The sequence below is a fragment of the Crinia signifera genome, chromosome 2, assembly GCF_055691185.1.
Source record: "Crinia signifera chromosome 2, ASM5569118v1, whole genome shotgun sequence".
NCBI classification, from domain to species: domain Eukaryota; kingdom Metazoa; phylum Chordata; class Amphibia; order Anura; family Myobatrachidae; genus Crinia; species Crinia signifera.
In genome coordinates this window covers 243964374-243983687 of record NC_139218.1, presented here as the reverse complement: position 1 = coordinate 243983687, position 19314 = coordinate 243964374, and the positions used below count along the sequence as shown (strand labels likewise).

The following is a 19314-nucleotide window of genomic DNA, read 5'->3' as shown; positions in this document are numbered from 1 at the left end:
TGGGCATTACCGTACATGGCATAATGTGTAATGGGCATTACGATGCATGGCATAATGTGTAATGGGCACTATGGTGTGTGGCATAATGTGTAATGGGCACTATGGTGGTTGGCATAATGTGTAATGGGCACTACGGTGGGTGGCATAATGTGTAATGGGCACTACGGTGGGTGGCATAATGTGTAATGGGCATTATGGTGGGTGGCATAATGTGTAATGGGCATTACGGTGCGCGGCATAATGTGTAATGGGCATTACGGTGCGCGGCATAATGTGTAATGGGCATTACGGTGCGCGGCATAATGTGTAATGGGCATTACTATAAGACGACAAAATTACTAGGGGGACTGCCGAAATATGCCTGTGCTACAGGCATCATGTGACCTCTGGTTTATGTTTTTTTTTTTATTGCGACCTTATGAGGTGTTGCTTTACATCTATAACCCTGTGGATTGATTTGCAGAAGATTGTATAAACACATCTGTAATGTATGGGGTTCACGAATTGCATCGGAGACCAACCAAAAGTTGTGGGTAAATCAGGTTTATCAACATGTTGAATTGGGATACAGTCATTGGGTCACCAGCATGTTGATTGACAGTCATTAGGTCGACATGAGTCTAGGTTGACACGCAGGAAGATTGACAGGAGTCTAGGTCGACATGGGTTAGGTCGACAAGGTTTTTTTCCCACATTTTTTTGAGCCGACATGTGTCGACAGGGATATTTCCTCCTCTATCATCCACTAGGGCGTGGTGGGAGAATAAAATAGTGTGTAGAGGCCCCGTGCCCTAATGACCCTGTTGACCTAATGACCCTGTCGACCTAACCCATGTCAACCTTCCTGCATGTCGACCTAAATGCATGTCGACCAACATGCTGGTGATCTGATGATCCATACCTGTTGAAATTGACAGAATAGTTGGGGCTGTAGTCTGCTTGTGTATGGTAACAATCAGTGTATTTGCAGACTGTTCATAATATAAGTATGAAAAGAAAAGGGGTTACATTATACGGCAAAATAGATATTCACTTGATGATGATATTAAACAATATAGGGGTGCTCACAGAAATGGTTTATTTTTTAAATATATTTTTATGTTATTGCCGATGTATGGGCCCCCTAACTGAATTGCTGCTTTCAATGGAACAAGGTACAGTAACTGCAGCACAGAGGATTGTCAGGTTTTGTGCACTTCATGACAATACAAAATAACAATTGTAGAGAGAAATCTTACGTACTGTTCTGGGAACTGAACTGGTTTATGCTTTATGATGTTATGAAGAACCAAAATATATTCATCAATGAAAGGGCACTGAAGTATAAAACACAAACATGGTTATTATTAAGTATGTAGAACAAATCATTTAGTCCTAAAACAGCAGACTCTGCATTTTAGCCTACAGTGATTGCTAACATTTTTCAGGAGCCTCACAAGGTCTCATTGGTTCCATAAGAGGGCCACATCTTCTCTGCAAAAGGTAATACATTTGTACTATTATACCGGGGGTCGGAGACCAGCAGCGTAAACCATACTCTCTTGCTCTCTTGGAAGTTGTGGGAGACTTGCAGTTTTCCGAATAGTGCAACCCCTCCACCCCAAGTAGCGAGTCTGTGGGGAGGGGATGAGGCTAAAATGATGCAAATTGCTGCAAAGTCTGGCTTTGCGCCCACAGTGCCAGGCACCATTTCTTTTCCGCACATCTCCCAAAGAGGAAGAAACAAAAAGTAGTGAAGTGTGGCATAAATTCTATCATACATGGCTACATAGGCAGCTCATTCATAGATATTGGAAACACTAGAAGTTGAGAACTTTTTTAGCTTATGGGGACAAGGTGCTAGTTGTATTTTGGAAAATGGAAGGATTTATAATCAAAAGAAAGGAACACAATAAATATTACGGTTTGAAGGATTTTATATTGAATACATTTTGGGTACTTATATGATAGTTGCGCGCCCACTAAGCTATTTGCTTAGTTTTACACATCCACTCGCCACGCTTTGGGCTCTATATATAATCACTTCCACGCGGACATGGATAGTGGGGGTATGAGCGTAGTAACTATAGTGGGCTCCCATCTAACGTAAGTATCTATTTTTGAGTATATGTGCAATAATACAGATTATACTATTTACATGTAAATGAAGCAAAGTTTTCTTTGTCAAACGAAGGAGTGAGCAACTCCATCCTGGTTACAAATTAGTGTGATATAAACATTAAATAAACATGACTGCTCTACCATGTGTTTAACTGTGCATATGACCAAATGCAACTGACAGACATCGTCCATGTGGCTTACTTCAAAGCCATTCAGTGTATTTGACAATTCCCGTAAAGGCTATGTTTGGTTTAGTAAATGGCTTTACAGGGTAGCATGATGTAAATGGAGATACCTCTGCAGCCCAGCAGACAGTGCTTACAAACCATGTAATTGCTATAATATAGTATGGCAGGTATAGTATCTGTCAGCAGGTCTCTTCTAATTCGTGTATATGATAAGCACATTGGCCATTCACACATACAAGAGGGTAATTAATTAGTCCCACTTTTCCTATTGTGGGTGTTTGACCGTTTTGTATCATTTTGCCCATGCCTTTCCATCATTTTTTTTTTTGCGGGGGGGGTTAAATGAGTGGTTAAATGAATGGTTAAAAACTGTTGAAAACTCCCACAATTCTCTGATCCACATGCTTTTTGCCCATGTTGCATTTTTTGTTGCACTTGAAGAGGGTGCACAGAAATTTTCCCTACAAAACTGCATCAATTCTTGCACCAACTGACTATCCCCTTAGTCATATATTATATACTAGGTGATTCATCGTGCCCTACGGGCGCTCTTCACACCGGCGTAAGGGGCTGCGCCCCCTTAATTTGTGAACGTTTGTAGTGTGAGAAATATGGTTAGATTTGTATGAAAGATGGCCTGTATTGCAACTTGAGTTATAGGTGAAATGTGTTAAATAGAGAGCACATGATTTGGAAGGGGGTGTGTATTCTTTTGTTTAATTAAAAAGTGGTTGTTTAGGGGTGTGTGTGTGTGTGTGTGTGTGTGTGTGCGCAATAGTATAGTAGGGTGTTTTTGAGTCAGCGGCTCCCCACTGGCGGAGGTCACGACACAGTAAAACAGGAGGCTGGGTAGTGATAGGGATGTGTGGGCATAAGGGGGACTAAAGAGGAGGGTGGGGGACACTGTGCAGCTTCTGCCAGTGGGTGAGGGTCCAGCGTGGCAGCACAGGAGTACAGGACGGTGGCCCTGAGTCAGTGTCTCTTCATACTGGGTGGGAGTTAGGGTGCATGAGAGCAGGAGGCTGGGCTATGAGGTATGATAGGGTTATGTGGGCAACACAGCGTCAGCGACTCCCCAGTGGTGGAAGTTACGGTTCAGGAGAGCAGGAAGCTGGGTAGTTATAGGGGTGTGTGGGCATACGGGGGACTAAAGAGAAGGGTGGGGGACACTCTGCAGCTTCTGCCAGTGGGTGAGGGTCCAGCATGGCAGCACAGGAGTACAGGACGGTGCCAATGTGTCAGTTTCTCCTCCTACTGGGTGGGAGTTAGGGTGCATGAGAGCAGGAGGCTGGGTGGTAAAGAATGATAGGGGAATGTAGGCAACACAGGGTGAGCGGGTCCCCACTGGCGGAAGTTATGGGGCAGGAGAACAGGAGGCAGGGCAGTGATAGAGGTGTGTGGGTATGAGGGGTAGTAAAGGTTTTTGGCTGTTGCAGAGTAGGGATAGGCATTGGTGCAGACGCCATCGATGGTTGGCATTGATGACGATTTTGCACCCTGCCATCGATAGTAGTAACATACTACTTGGATAACCATCGATTGTTGTAGCTATCGATGGTCATCCATTATATCTGACTGAATAGGCCGTGGGTCAATCAGAACTCGGTGGCGGGACTTCCAGGTGTGGGGGGGGGGGGGGCCTGGGGCAGAGCTATGCTCCGTGTCCCGGCACCTTAAAAAAATTTGAAACTTGATCGGTTCTCCTTTGCCATTGATGTAGGGAAACCATCTGGTCCTCTCACATCAATGGCAAAAGTATTCAACATCGGCCATAAACCATCGATGATTTGAAATCATTGATGGTCGATGGGCTCCCCTAGAACTGGAAGAGGATGTCGCTCCCGGCAGTGGGTGAGCATCTCCTCCCACTGGGAGGGAGTGAGGGTGCATGAGAGCAGGAGGCTGTATAATAGTGTTATGTGGGCAAGACATTGATAAAAGTTGTGGTGCTGGTGCAGAGGACCATGGGGACACAGCTAGGGCGGCACCTGCTTGTGGTGGTACAGGATCCCCCATTCTCATGGGGGTATGTGAAATGCGGGAGCGGGGTCGCGGGGGTCCGCTGGGGGGGGGGGGGAATTGCCGGAAGGGGGTCTGCAAATTTCGGGAGTCCGCAAATCGCGGGAGGGGGCACGGGGGGGGTCAGTGAATCGTGGGAGGGGCGCGGGGGGTGCCGTGAATCAAGGGAGGGGGGGGCAAAGGTGGTGTGTGTGAGCGAATCGTGGGAGGGGGGCATGGGGGTCATGAATTGCAGGAGGGGGGGTCCGCAATTCATGACCGCCACCGCAATGCACACACACACACACATATATATATATATTCTTCTTACCTTTCCAAATACGAAACAATACAGCGTGACTCCCATTGCCCATACATCTAGTGCCTGGTAATGAAAAGAAACAATGGCAAATGTTAGTACAACACACTTTCTTCTTCACATTTTAGCATTTGCAGTACAAAAGTATTATATAATGTAAGGGGCAGACTAGATGGGACATTTCTGTGTAAAAGGTGCATATACACAGATAGATTTGGGCAACGATTCAATGTCTTTAACAATTTATTCGGAACTCCTGCACAAAGTATTTGGTGTCAAATGATGAACGATTGAGCAAATGATTACACATGAATGATTGATCTTTAACGATGGTGGAGGGAGAGGGAGCCAGTCAATCAGCCCTACCAAATCGTTCATCGTGCATACACATGAAACAATTGGTACACATCACCAACGATCGGTCGCTGATCTTGCTGCATGCAGGAAAGATCAGCGGCCTCTACCAATGACCGATGGGTACGCGCATCGTCCGATAAATCGTTCACACACACGGAACGATTTGAGTGATTGGTCATTTCAATCCGTCCGGAATGCCCAGATCTTTTGCCAAATCTTTCCCGCGCCATTACACTAAACTATTGCAAGAATGTATCTATTTAAACTTCAACTTGTTTACTCATCTACTATCTCAAAAACAACATTTTCAAATATGTTGAAGGTTAAGGGGTGTAAACAGGGTGCAATGTATTTTCTATTCAATCCCGATCGAATTGGGATCAAGTCCCAGGGCACAGTGTACACATTCGGTTTAGACTATGATCTGTACTATACAGTCTTACCCACACAGTCTATTTTTTCTATTCAATTTCGATACCATGGGGCTCCGCATCGTGATCAAATCGAAAGTGTTTGATTTCCAGTAGATTTTGCTTATAAAAGCAAAATCTAATAGAAAAATAGACTATGTGTACGCCCTATTAAAACTCCATCAGACTTGTAGCTTATATTGAAATAATCTAGAATAAATATTTAAAATAAGTATCACTTTATTTTAAAGGCAGTCTTTAGACAATATAAAAACCACACCCCCGCTGGCTGTTGTACTGTGCTAATAACATAAATTATGACTAAAGGTCCACTAGAAGACACAACAATGATAAATGATAAATAAAATCTATGTCACTGTCGCTGCATACAGACATGTGCAGAAATGGTTCTGCGAATGCGTATATGCACAATATTAGTACGCTGCCTGAATTCGCATCTGAGCAAAGCGATTTGAATAAGGGCCTAGATGAGAAGATGTAACCACACAGTTCAAAAAATGGTCAAGTGGTTCTCAACCTTGGTCCTCAGGACCCCACACAGTGCACGTTTTCCAGGTCTCCACACAGAATCACAAGTGAAATAATTAGCTCCACCTGTGGATCTTTTAAAATGTGTCAGTGAGTAAGGAGTGCACCTGTGCACATGCTGGGTGACCAAGAAAACGTGAACTGTGTGAGGGTCCTGAGGACCAAGGTTGAGAACCACTGCCTAAGGTGGTCCTCAAGGCACATTAATGGTCCAGGTTTTAATGATATCCCTGGCTGGGCAAAGATTGTGAAATCAATCTCATTGAAGTACTACCGTAAGTCAGTCACCTGTGCCCTTGCATGGACATACTGAGGGTATCTGTATGAAGCAGTGATACAAGTGGAGAAGTGTGCCATGGTAACAGATCAGCATTGCTGTGTGCTGTGATTTATCAAGCACATTCTATGAAATTACATGTAGCAGCTGTTGGTTTCCTTGGCACACTTCTCCACACTTATCACTACTTCATACGTCAACACCCAGGACCATTAAAGTTCCTTGAGGAACGCGTTGGTGATGGTTGTTGCAATCGTCTGCAGATTACATGATTGGCCAATATGTTGTACACTGTGCACCCAGTTTTAGAGTCCTCATTAAGTGGACTTTCCTTTCTGGATTATTATTTTTAGAGGTAGCATTGATTTGCAGGCTTGTATCTCTTCACGTAACTGATGACTGTTGGTTAGCATTAAATACAACTGCGGTCTTAGTTTACATATGTTGTAATAATGGTACACCAACAAGCAGTTTTCGGTGCCATTGGTCATAGAAGTCTTTCAGAGCACTGAAACCACTGATTTACGCTAAGCATGCTGGGTTTTTTTTAGCATTACCCTGCCATCAGTCACTGCGGATAGGCATTTACAGACACATAGGGCGATTCAAATGTCATATCACGCCCGATCTCCCATCTAAAGTGACAGGAGGTCATGGGGCAATATGCGGTTGATTTTTTCCTTCACATTATCACGCCCATTAAGGTCGGCTTTAGGCGCACGAAGTGGCTAAACCCGACCAAACTAATGGGTGCATCACAAAAAGTCAGTTTGCAAACCCAAATGGATGAGTTTTCTCAGCTTTTAACTCAGCACCCCTGGGGGTAGCAATCTGAAATGACGACGCAAAAAAATGTTTTTGAATCCAGCCCATAGACTAATACGATGTTGATAGCAAAATTACATATTTAAACCACAGGCAGGGTAAAGAAAAACCCTAATAATGGAGGTGTCACAAGCCACTTGTTAACTGGACATATTTAAGATAATTGAGGAAAACAGACTGTTACTGTGGGGCAGAGGCATGGAGTCTGGTAAAGTGATAAAGAAGTGATACAGTAGAAGGTTATTAACTAGTTACCATCAACTCCTAACTGTCATTTTTCAAATGGCTGATGCATTACCAAATTCCACTTTATCACTTTATACACGCGGCCGTGTGTTTTATGCTGGGATAACAGCCATGTATAAAACAACTCATTTAATTCACTGCAGTTTGCGAGACAGCTACAGTATGTGCTGGTACAGCACAGCAAGCGAGAACACATGGGTTTCCCAAACCATCAAATGCACATCTGCAACAAGACAGCTCACACAAGCAGCAACACTTCCCTTGATATCCAATTATTTGGGGCCAGAACTACTATAAATCTGAGCATATATAATCAGTGGAGATAATGTATAATTAAATGTAGATATTCATTTCACACATATATGTCATTTGTTTGAAAGTGTGCAGGAAAATGAATTATTGTGTGATCACACATTTACAAATATGTGAAGCATTTCCACTGGCATGATATATGAAAGCATTACACCAAACATACCTTCCCACTGAATCCCTGTGCCGAATCTGTAAGTGTCTCCGGGGCCATGAAGGCTGGAGTCCCAGCGGTACTTGACAGGAGAGCATCGTTTCCTTCAAACTGATTGCTGACCCCAAAATCAGCTATTTTCACATGACCATCATCTCCCAGAAGTAAATTTGATGGTTTGATATCCCGATGGATAATCTTCTGGTAATGCACTGAAAACAAAAATACACAGACTGTTTTCCTATAAGCTTGTGTAAACAATTACAGTACATCATCCATATATACTAATATGGGTCCACTTCTAAGGATAGGTCAGGAAAAACCCCTTATTGTGTCACATTTTTTTATGCTCCAGGATATGTCATTCCATTAAAATATACGGCCAAGTATTTTCTTACCAACCTAAAAAATGTCCCATAAGGGTGATGGCCTGCAATGATTTCTAGGATGAGGTAAAACACTGCTTTTCTGAATGTCTGGTTCTACAACATTCATTTCACAATAAACTTTAATATAAATGTGTTCATTACTATTGGCTTCAACCAAGTGACATCACTAGGGAGGTGCGTACCACACACGGGTGTCGCTAAAGTGCTGTCTACTCCTCGCGATCCACAACAGAGGGCAGGCTTTTCCAGCGGAGTGCTGCCATAAGGGCAGATTATATTTTGCAAATTTTAAAAAAATGGCAAGGTGCAGTGCACCCTATTGAAAAAAACTCTAGCATGAAGAGTGTGTGCAAATGTGTGTGTATAGATTGCACAAGAGCAACAGGAGCACAATGTGAGAGAAGCAGAGATTGTTTTCTAAAATGCAACATGCATGGAACAAAAAACTAGCTCTTCTTGGATTTGAATCGGAACTGTGCAGTGTATGTAGTACTCTAGCAAATTATTGGATCTCTTAAATTACAACATTTGAGATCTCATCTAATGCAGGATCTAGACTTTGCATCAACATGCATGTTGACAGTCAATAGGTTGACACAATTAGACAATACGTCAACACAAGCAAAAGGTCAACATGGCAACGATCAATATGTGAAAAGCCTCCTTCTCGGTGAGCCAGTTGCAGTCCGTGACTGCACTGGCTACACTGTGGCTGGCAGTGACCTTCCGTTTGAAGTGCAACCTGCAAATCACATACAGTACAGGCATTTCCAGGAGGAGTCCCTCCCCCAACAGATTCTATGACAAAGCGGAGGCTAAGCTCATAGCTGCCTCACCTCTGGTCTCCACTGTCAGCCCTGTATTTCCACTGCAAATTAGGTGAGTTTTGAATAAATGTATTATTAAATGATATATTATTAAATTATTACAGTAATACAAAGGTGATATTTATAATCATTTTACAGTAAAAACTCTGGTGTATAATGGAGTATGACAGATGAGGTTTAGAATCTCTCAGTACATGCATCTGTGCTGGGAGACAGAATCCATTATTGTTAAACAGCTGTCACACATCCACTGTCACAGACATCACTGCTCAGTGATAGTATTGGATTATACATTGCACAATTGGTAAAACCTGCTACAGAATGATGCACACACATGACAATTACCTGAAATTAGATTTTTAGGGATCACATATGTCACAATTCAATACTTGCCAGCAGCACTGCAGAAATGATTGAAAAAAAAATCTGGTTGCTTAGCATACTGCCAACAACTGAAACTCAGCAGTGCTGCACTTTATCAGTTTGAATTTAGAACTGCAAAATCCAAATACCCCTTACTGCAATATAGATTTATATCCTCACATGCTAGGAACAACAACACAATAATATTTATATTCATACAGACATTATTTACAATCTTCTAGATTTTTTTTTATTCTAATATCAATCTATCCAGCATCCTGACCCCTTTCACATCGCCAAAATAACCCTGGTTATTGCCGGGTTGAGGTGGACTATACCCCTTTTCCAATAGCAGAAATAACCCAGTAATCTCCGCGGGGACGCGCATCTACCCGGGATTTTCTGCTAGTGGAAATGCTCCCTTATAAATATCCCGGTTTGGATTACCCGGCAATCCTACCGAGATAATCACCAGGGTAGCTCCCGGTTTGTACCTGGGTTCAGGGTTAGTGGAAATGCTGAAAAACAGAGATGATTGGAGCTTCTGGGGTATTTTTATGTGCATTTTGTACATGTTTATGTGCACTTTTTACATGTCTAGATACACCAATGGCTCCGGTGTCCTGCAAACAACAGTTTTCACAATAGCGAAAAGGTTTCATTAAGGGGTATTTGGGATTAAAATAAAAGCAAAACTTTTTTAAATAAATATTTCTGGTCTATTCTTTAATCAGAAAATGTTTTGATTAATGGTGGCCCTTTTGATGTAATGGTGGCCCTGTTTTGTGACCTCCCCCTTGGTAAAGCCCTTTCAAAAGGGCCTTTTCTTATTTAATCTACTGGCCTTACCTGGGTTAAGTGTAAACGCGGCCGATCCAGCAATTTACTGACTAGCACTGCAGTGGAAATGTGTCTTTTACCCAGGTCCAACCCAGTCTCGATCCGGGTACAAATTACCGGGTGTGACCCAGGTTGCTAGTGAAAAAGTGGTATTAAATATCCCGGGTTGAGCAACCCTGCATTTCAACACAGGATATAAGCAGCGTTATACACGGGTTGGATCCGGGTTAAATGGCTTTTTAATGATTGAACCCGTGGTTCATTGTAAACTGCTTATTGGCTGCTCATTGTGGGTCTTATGACATCAGCAGCCTATGCCTGGACAGCAGAGTGCAGAGGAGAGTACAGAGAGGATTTTGATTACTTCCTGCACACACAGCCATGGCAAAATGGAGTCTTGAAGAGGTGAAGGAATTGCTGAGAATAAGGGGTGAGGCAGAGATTACCAGGCAGCTGACAGGAAGAGTCAAAGATTCTGTTGTTTACAGAAATGTTGACCAATTACTGGAGCTTTCACAGAACTCAGCAGCAGGTAGTTAATACCACTTTTAGATATACTACCCGGGATTTTAGACCCGGTTCAATCCTGGGTTTTTTTAAATCCTGGGGCCATTGCAGATGCGCAGGACCTGCGATTTTAGACAACTAAAATGCCAGGTAGAGCCATTCAGACATACAGTAGTCCCGGGATTGTGCAGGTGCACGAGAACAATCCCAGGATTTTGCAGTATGTGTGAAAGGGGTATTAGTAAATATATTTTATTATATATACAAATACATACACACACAATCCTGCACTCACACCGTATTATTTTGTAGATAACGAATGGGGTGCCTTTAAGGACCAATAGAACAGTTCATACATACACTTCCAAGAGTCCCACTAAAAAGGACAAAAGCACTCACCAAAGAAATTATAATTCTTTTAGTTTGAAAAAGCAGATAATGTCTTAAACAAAAGCAGGAACTGTAACCTGTAATTTTAGTCCATCCAATGCTTTGGTCCGGAACTGGGACCTTTGTTAAGGAATAGTAATGGTGACAGAGAAAACTATATTGTAGCAGACAGCAGATCAATCTCCTGGAGGAACTGGAGCCTGAAAGCTCTAAAGAAAAACTACTTGAAAATCCATGATCACAACAAAAATAAAAGTAAAGTCAGGGGTCAGCATTGTGCTCTGTCGGCCATGATTGCTGCAATGCTGTGAGCTGGCCCTACCTTCTACTTTTGTCCCCTTCTTACTTATCTTTCTGAGCCAAAAAATAGACCATTTAAAATGGGTGCCGGACGGGGTCCCGACAGTCAGGATCACGACAGGCATTCACCCGACGGCTTTTTTCCCTCGTGCGGGTCCACGACCCCCATAGAGGGAGAATAGAATAGGTGGCTACAGCGTGGTGAGCCGGCAAGGGGCTTTGTTGCGCTCGCCTTGCTGTCTGGGTCCGGCCAGTCGGGATCTCAACGTCGGGATAATGACTGTCGGGATCCCGACTGTCGGACCCCTATACCACACCCATTTAAAATTACATACATGGTGTTTTAATGGCTGACTGAAAAGGTGCCAACCTGGCAATAACCCGGGTCAAAAGTGCAATTAAAAGGGTCCAACCCAGGTCGGAGCCGGGTTGTAAATTCTGGGTTGGACCCGGGTTTGCAATGTGAAAGTGGTATTAATATATAGAAATACTATTCTTACATATGTACAGAAAGCACTGGGTAGAAAGATATGAAAATTCCATACCTGGGAGACCCTAAATAAATATTGTGGTCACATACTGTATGCCTGAAAATGTTGACCACCTAGATTCACAAAGAAAATGCTCTGTTTTTGAACAGGAGCCGATTAAGATAGCACATTCTTAGGTACTTATGTAGTATCTGGGCGCCCGATTTTAAAATCGGGTCGGAAAAATCGCATCGAATCCGATCTGATGCGATTTTCCATAGGATTCAATGTTGACATAGTCCTGTTCATTTCCTTACTATCCAAGTGGGCATAGAGTTGATTTTATAAAGCGTGGCGAGCGCAGCGAGCCACCGAGCCCCGAAGCGTGGCGAGCGCAGCGTGCCCCGCTAGGGGCCGCGGATTACGTAAAATGTTTCCCGCTGCGCTTGCCACGCTTCGGGCTCGGTGTCTCACCACGCTTTATAAAATCAACTCTATTCCCACTTGGATAGTGGGGAAATGAACAGGACCTTGTTAACATTGAATCCTATGCAAAATCGCATCAAATCGCATCGCATGCGATATCGGATGCGACTCGATTTTGCCGAAAATTGCGTCGAATCGCATCTGATTGTATGCCTTAAGGTAAGGCATACAATCAGAAAATTGGCAGCCCAGATACTACATAAGTACCCATTCTTGAAACTTTAGCTTTCTCCTATCTATGATAGATCTTCCCCTCTTCTTTTACTTCACAAAGTGGGAGGAGCCTTAGACTGCACAGCCTGGACATAGGACACATGTAGGGTGCTACCTGCTGAGACATGTAGTGCAGAAAGCAGGAGGAGGATAGTGCAGGTGCACACTCTAAATACAAATGCTAAACATATTCATAATATTGCATTTCAGAGGTTCTTAGCATAATGAAGGCCATTATTACGGGCTTGTCCACTGCGCCCAGATGACCTCTATTGGACAAGTCCCTAACATTACTATGGGAAAAGTCAGTACATTCTGTACTATTTATATTTGCCGGTACAGACTTTAAAAAATGGTACTGTACCGGCAAATTCAGTACAGTTGGAGGGTATGTATATATAAGGACTTACCCTCACATTGCCAAGCTGAATGTGCAGTCTTGAGTGCAGCACTCCATGCTAGTTAAAACCAATCTGGAACAGGTGGGAGGGGTGCAATTTTATTTACCTGTGCTATATTTTTAACTTGATAGGAAATAATGTTTGAGAACCGAATATTTGAAGTTACCAACATTCTTTTTTTTTTTTTTATGTGGGCAAATCAGCCATAAATCTGGACTCACATGATTTATACATACTGCATGGCTGCTCTGCTGTTAGCTCACTTTGGGTGAGATGTACGAAGCCTTGAAATGTGATAAAAAAAACAGAGTGATAAACCACCAATCAGCTCCTAACTGTTATTTTCCAATCTAGCGTGTGCCATGACAGTTAGGAGCCAATTGGACGGCACTTTATCACTCTTCATTTTGTCACTTTTCACACTTAGTACATCTGGCCCCTGTACAGTGACAATGGTAGTGCAGTGCCATCATGTATGTCACATTACCCTGTAACTCGATTAATATATCACCACATGAGTAGGGCAGGAGCGTTCTCACAAATCATAATGGCAGAACATGAACTGGAATACAGCTGTCAGTCAGCCTGGCTGCAGGTTTCCAGTGACTCATGTTAGATATTGTAATAGTTTAATCACACAGGACTGTACATTAACCCCATAATGCTTTCAGCAATTACAGCTGTGAATCAATTTCTATGGCAACTGATCATTTCAGCAAAAGAAAAAAAAAAGCTACTACACTGCAAAATGCTTTTAGCACATCATCTCTGGCTCCAAAACAGTGACACATCTGTGACAGGAATATGACAATCCAGCTGATGCTGCCAGAATTTGTAAGCTTCCCCAAATAGCCCATTCAGTATACAATGGTCTGCTGGCAGTTTTGCAGCTTGTTTTCCAATTTTGGCAAACTGTGCTGAGTTAATTCAATGTGAAGAAATATGATAATCTGTTCATTATGTTCAAATTACTGGACAACAAACTCAGTAGGAACAGGGGAATAAGGAGTATTGTATACTTAAGTTAAATGGACCGTATTGCAGGCAGCTAAGAAGTGTTATACCGATTCTACAGATGAGCCAACAAGATTATTCCAATGTAAAAATGTTCTGTTCCTGTTGTCCCTATTAAATGTCCTCTCGCAAACCTACAAATCTAACCAACAAATTACTGCTTATTGTACTGGTAATTAAACAAACTAGCGACTAGTCATGATAACTAGTGAGTTCTATACAAGCAACATTCAGAAATGGTGGTTGACACAGAACCCTAGTGAAAAGGGCCTCTCTCTAACCCGCAATGTGTAAGAGAAAGGCCTATACAAAGTATTGTACAACATACATTTTCGATAACACAGATTGAGAAAAGGGAAGACCAGGAGCATTCAGTAGAACTTAAATGTTCTAAAAGTAACTTAAAGCAGAGTAAGTAATGTTCTTCGTCCATTATATATCAAAAAAATTATAGTCTATAAGAAGACTCAAGAATGTCAACCAAACTAAGCTGTAGACAATGCCTGAGGATTTTACTTGACCATTATTAAACAATTGGCACTATTCTTTGTGACCCATAAACTAGAACACAGGTACTAACATTATAGTGGATGAGTAGAACCAAGATAGCCCCATTGCGTACTCAAGTTCTCAAAATTGGTTTCAAACAATTCCTTACATAAAAGAAAGCTTACGCGCAACCTATACTTGGGTTATGGTTACAAATCTTTATTTCTCTATAGATTGTAAGCTTGCGAGCAGGGCCCTCCTACCTTTTGACTACCTGTAAATACCCTGTTTGTTGTATCACTGTCTCCTTTTGTAAAGCAAAACGGAATATGGTGTGCTTTATAAGAAACTGTTAATAAATAAATAAATAAATAAATAATCAGGTACAGCAATTACCAACCATACCATACATTGGAAATCGAATTCCTATTCCAGGGACTTTGTTTACAATCACCTTCAACATCCTCCTTATGTCATTTGTAAAGCAGCCCACATTTCTTAATACAATGCGCAGTATTCAATGTTTCATGGCGAATTTGTGCTATTTTCGCTTTGGAAGGTGATTTTTTTGTGTCCGAAAGTGAATCACCCTATTCAATGTGCACTTTTCACCATCTGCGAACAATGAATGACTGACAATTCGCCGTCTGATAGTCTCCGCAATTCGCTGTGGTTTTTCAATGGGTTTTTCAATGTGATTCGCTGTGAGTGTATTCAATGAGAAGATGGCGAATTGCTTTCTAAGTGATTTTCGCCGTGTGTCACTGTAGCAATCGCCATCTTTTTATGGTGAAGTGGAAAGTGAACTTTTAAAATAAAGTTGTTTTTTTTTTAAAACAATTTGGTGTAAAATAATCAGGAATTTTATTATCTATTATTATTATATGCTATATATTTTTTTTTTTACACATAACAGCCAGCAGAGGGCTCCCTACCCGGTCCGCTGCTGGCTCTCCCGGGGGGCAGCTTGTGCTGCCTGGGTCCCGGGGAGCCCTCCTCCCCCCCCCCCACATACATTCTGGGGCAGGCAGGGAAACTTTCATCTCCCTGACTGCCGCCATCCCCAGCTCCCTGCAGCGCCCGCCGCAGGGGCTAAGATTCGCCGATAGGGGCAGAGAGCCCCTGCGGCATTGAATACTGGTACAGGGAGGGCTGGCAGATAAGGCTCCAGCCCTCTGGAACACGGCTACAGTTCAGCGAATTCTAAACAAGATTCGCTGCACCGCCGAATTTAGTCATGGAATACTGCCCAATATGTCTCTTGAAATATAGTCAGACATGGTGCAATTAGGACTCCTTCAATTTTACCCGTGGTGGTCTATCATCCAAAAATACATGCAAAAGGGAAACATGGAATCTCCAATAGTGAAACACCATTTATTTATCAAATTCAGCCATAAAAACACAGAAGCAGTGCAGCGTACCAGAAATAAGTATATATCATCGATACATGCTCAGGACAATAACTAGGTACCTCCCTGGAACAGAAATCGACCATAGGTGAAATGGCTGGCCTCATCTTGTTTTCTGCCAGATGGAGAAAAGGAATCGTCCAGCCATTCCAGATTTGTGGATAAGCGATCAGTAGAGGGGTAAATGAATTGCACCAAGTAGTGGTACCAGCCCTAGATTCTATTTTGGTCTTGTTTTGCCTTGTAAACTTTTAGACATTTACCCTAGCAAAAAAAAAGATAACAAGGTGCCCAACAATGATGCTCGTTGCCACCTGAAACAAACCAACAACATCTGTACTTTGGAAAATCTTAGCACAAACTGTTTACTATTTAAACTTTAAAAACTATGGGACAGATGTATTAAGCTTGGAGAGGAGATAAATTGGAGATAAAGTGAAAGGAGATAAAGCACCAGCCAATGAACTGTGTTTGAAAATGACAGTTGGAAGTTGATTGGCTGGTGCGTTTTCTCCTTTCACTTAATCTCTTCTCCAGGCTTAATACATCTGCCCCTATGATTGGTAGCTTAATGACAGTCAGTGCTGGCACAGAGCACACTGAAGGCTCAGACTCCCCAGGTTGGTGTTCCAAAACATGCTAACGTCTGCATTCCCCCCAAAAAGGTCTCAAAGTAAATCTTATTATTTATTTATTCATTTACAGTTTCTTATAACGCAGCACATTCCTTTGCGATTTACAATTGGAAACAACAGTGATTAAACAAACTGGGTAGATACAAATCGACATGGAGGTAGGAGGGCCCTGCTCGCAAGCTTACAATCTATTGGGATAACAGGAGGGATACATAAGGATAGAATTCCATAGCATGGCAGTCTCATCAGATTACAAGACAGTCCTGATGCGATACAATTAGATATAAATGCTACTGGAGGTTGTGTGAGGATCCTGAATATGATAAGCTTGCCTGAAGAGGTGAGTTTTCAGGGAACGCTTGAAAGTTTGGAGGCTAGAGGAGAGTCTTAGTGTGTGTGGAAGGGCGTGGATAGGGTGGGTGCTGCCCGACAAAAATCCTGCAAGTGTAAGTGGGAGCAAGTAATGAGTGTGGATGAGAGACGCAGATCTTGTGCGGAGCGGAGCGGTCGGGTGGGGATATATTTTGAGATAAGCAAAGAGATATAAGTCGATGTAGTCAGAGTAATGGCTTTGTATGTAGGTAGAAGTATTTTATATTGAATGCGGGCAACCAATGGAGGGACTGACAGAGCGGATCAGCAGACGATGAGCGACTAGCCAGGAAGATCAGCCTCGCAGCTGCATTAAAAATCAATTGTAGTGGCGAGAGTCTTTTTCTTAGAAAGACCGGTAAGGAGGCTATTGCAATAGTCAAAGCGTGATATAATAAGTGCATGGATTAGAGATTTTGCAGTGTCTTGTGTAAGGTACGGACAAATTTTGGATATGTTTTTTGGATGCACGAACTGCTATTAATGTTGGTACCGTGGCTATGAGTCAGTGCCACAGTATAACATATTCTAGAGGTAACTTAGTGAATGCCCGAGCTGAAGTCACTCGATCAAAGAGTACATGTCAGAAACTGCCACCTGGGTAGACTTAGAAATCAAACCTGGTTAATTTGTACCAGAGATGTGACAATAAACGGACTGAGCATTAAGTAGTTGGTGAGGGTCTCAGTCGTTGAGAATTTCGATGCACACTGGAGATATATCACATACGCACAATTTAATTGGCGGAATATGGGATACACACAGAATCCATTTATGTATTAATTTCCAGTAATAATGATGATAAACCAGATGTGTTACACATATAAACTGAGTTTTACATATCCACACTGGAATCTAAGACATACTCAATGAAACAGGTATGGATCATTGGATAGACTGCAACTAGGTCGACACGCATTAGGTCGACACCACTAGGCTGAAATGACTGAAGAGAGACAGGGTTGTTTGTCACTCGCACAGGACTGTCCTCTAATATTGAAGGGACACTATTAGGACCCCCGTACGTAATTGGTAAAGTGCTGTGTCTATAATGTAGACTTCGGAGGTGTGCTACCACTGGACAACAATATATACATGGACACAGTGTTTCAGAAGAAACAAGAGAAAAGAGATTGTCCCTGGTGTGGTGCACCTATTACAAAAATGATACAATAATATTTAACTTTTAATTCATCATTTAAAAATTTGCGAAATATAAAACACAGAAAACACTAAATAGAAGTGATAGACAAAAAGATAGAATAAGTGTGTTTAAAATAAGGTGGCTGGGTGGCGACGCACTGTAAAATGTTCTGTTTCAATTCTTATAGGGATATGTCCTCACAGGTTTATAATTTTGTGACCCCTCAGGGAGAGAGATGCTCATATCTAGCTACCTGAATAATGAGTCAAAATGCCTAGGCACTGTATGTTCTGCGTATCCTATTCGTCAGGGTGGATGCTAAATTGCCTATTACTATCCTGACATAGGGGTCTCACGCGACCAGTGTCAAATTGTGGCAAGAAATGACAATCTAGGGTTTGAGGGAGCTAGAGTCATCAAATTTACAAGTCAAATGCAGAGTGCTCTAAATGTGTGAATATGGTGAGCTGCAAATATATTTTGAAGCAGCCACCTGTTATTCACAAAACTGTGCCCGTACAGTATGTCTGTGCCGCGTCCAAAATTTGTATATGTGTGTCACCAAAATAACAGTGTCAACACGACCCTTGGTTCATAGGGTCACTCCAACATTAGCAGTGTATGGATATCGCTGTGTCAATGGGTGGTTATAATTCCACATTAGAAGGGCCCTGGTTCAAAAGTTCACTCCAGCGTTATTAATGTGCGGGTATCGCTATATCAAGGAGTGGTTATAATTCCACACACAAGGGGCGATTGTTGCGCTAATACACAGTCTGCAATGTTAATAAATAAATCGGTCGTGATTACCCTTGAGGGAAAAAGCTGACATCGGACATGGTCATAGATGTTTATAATAATCCCATGTGGGGTGACCCCGTTATACCAGGTTCCGTTGTATTTATAGGTGGTTATAATTCCACATTCAATTATATCTGGGAGTGGTTTTAATTCCACAGTAACAGCGTGATGTTCAAGAATGTGTAGAACAGTTCAGAAAAGTGCTGAAATGAGTGGTTATAATTCCACTTTATAAAACGCCAGAGACAGAACACAGTTTGAAGTGTTGGCGCGGTCACATGTATATTAAATGTTCAAATATGGGCAAGTGGACGCACTGTCCCTCAGATACACATAATAATTTACAAATAATTCGCAGTTATGTATCTGCTTTACAGATTTGAATAGAGCTAACACAATGTTGGTTGGGACTCGCAACAAACTGTAGGTTTCAGCACCGTGGCTGCGCCTGCAGAGTCCTCAGAGTAATGGTTATACCGTTTAATTTTGTACAGGACACATAGTATAGTAACAGTATCAATAATACATC

General features: G+C 42.2%; 1 protein-coding gene across 2 annotated transcripts in view; it reads right to left on the bottom strand.

Annotated features, from left to right (window-relative positions):
• The window catches only part of CAMKK1 (calcium/calmodulin dependent protein kinase kinase 1), a 249204-nt gene that overhangs the window by 53181 nt on the left and 176709 nt on the right, over positions 1–19314 (bottom strand). For both annotated transcript variants that reach the window (XM_083174142.1, XM_083174143.1), the window contains exons 10-12: positions 7745–7944; positions 4618–4671; positions 1243–1316 (exon numbers count right to left, since the gene is read on the bottom strand). In XM_083174142.1, the coding sequence (XP_083030268.1) occupies positions 1243–1316; positions 4618–4671; positions 7745–7944 (328 nt within the window). The remainder of the gene's footprint in view (positions 1–1242; positions 1317–4617; positions 4672–7744; positions 7945–19314) is intronic.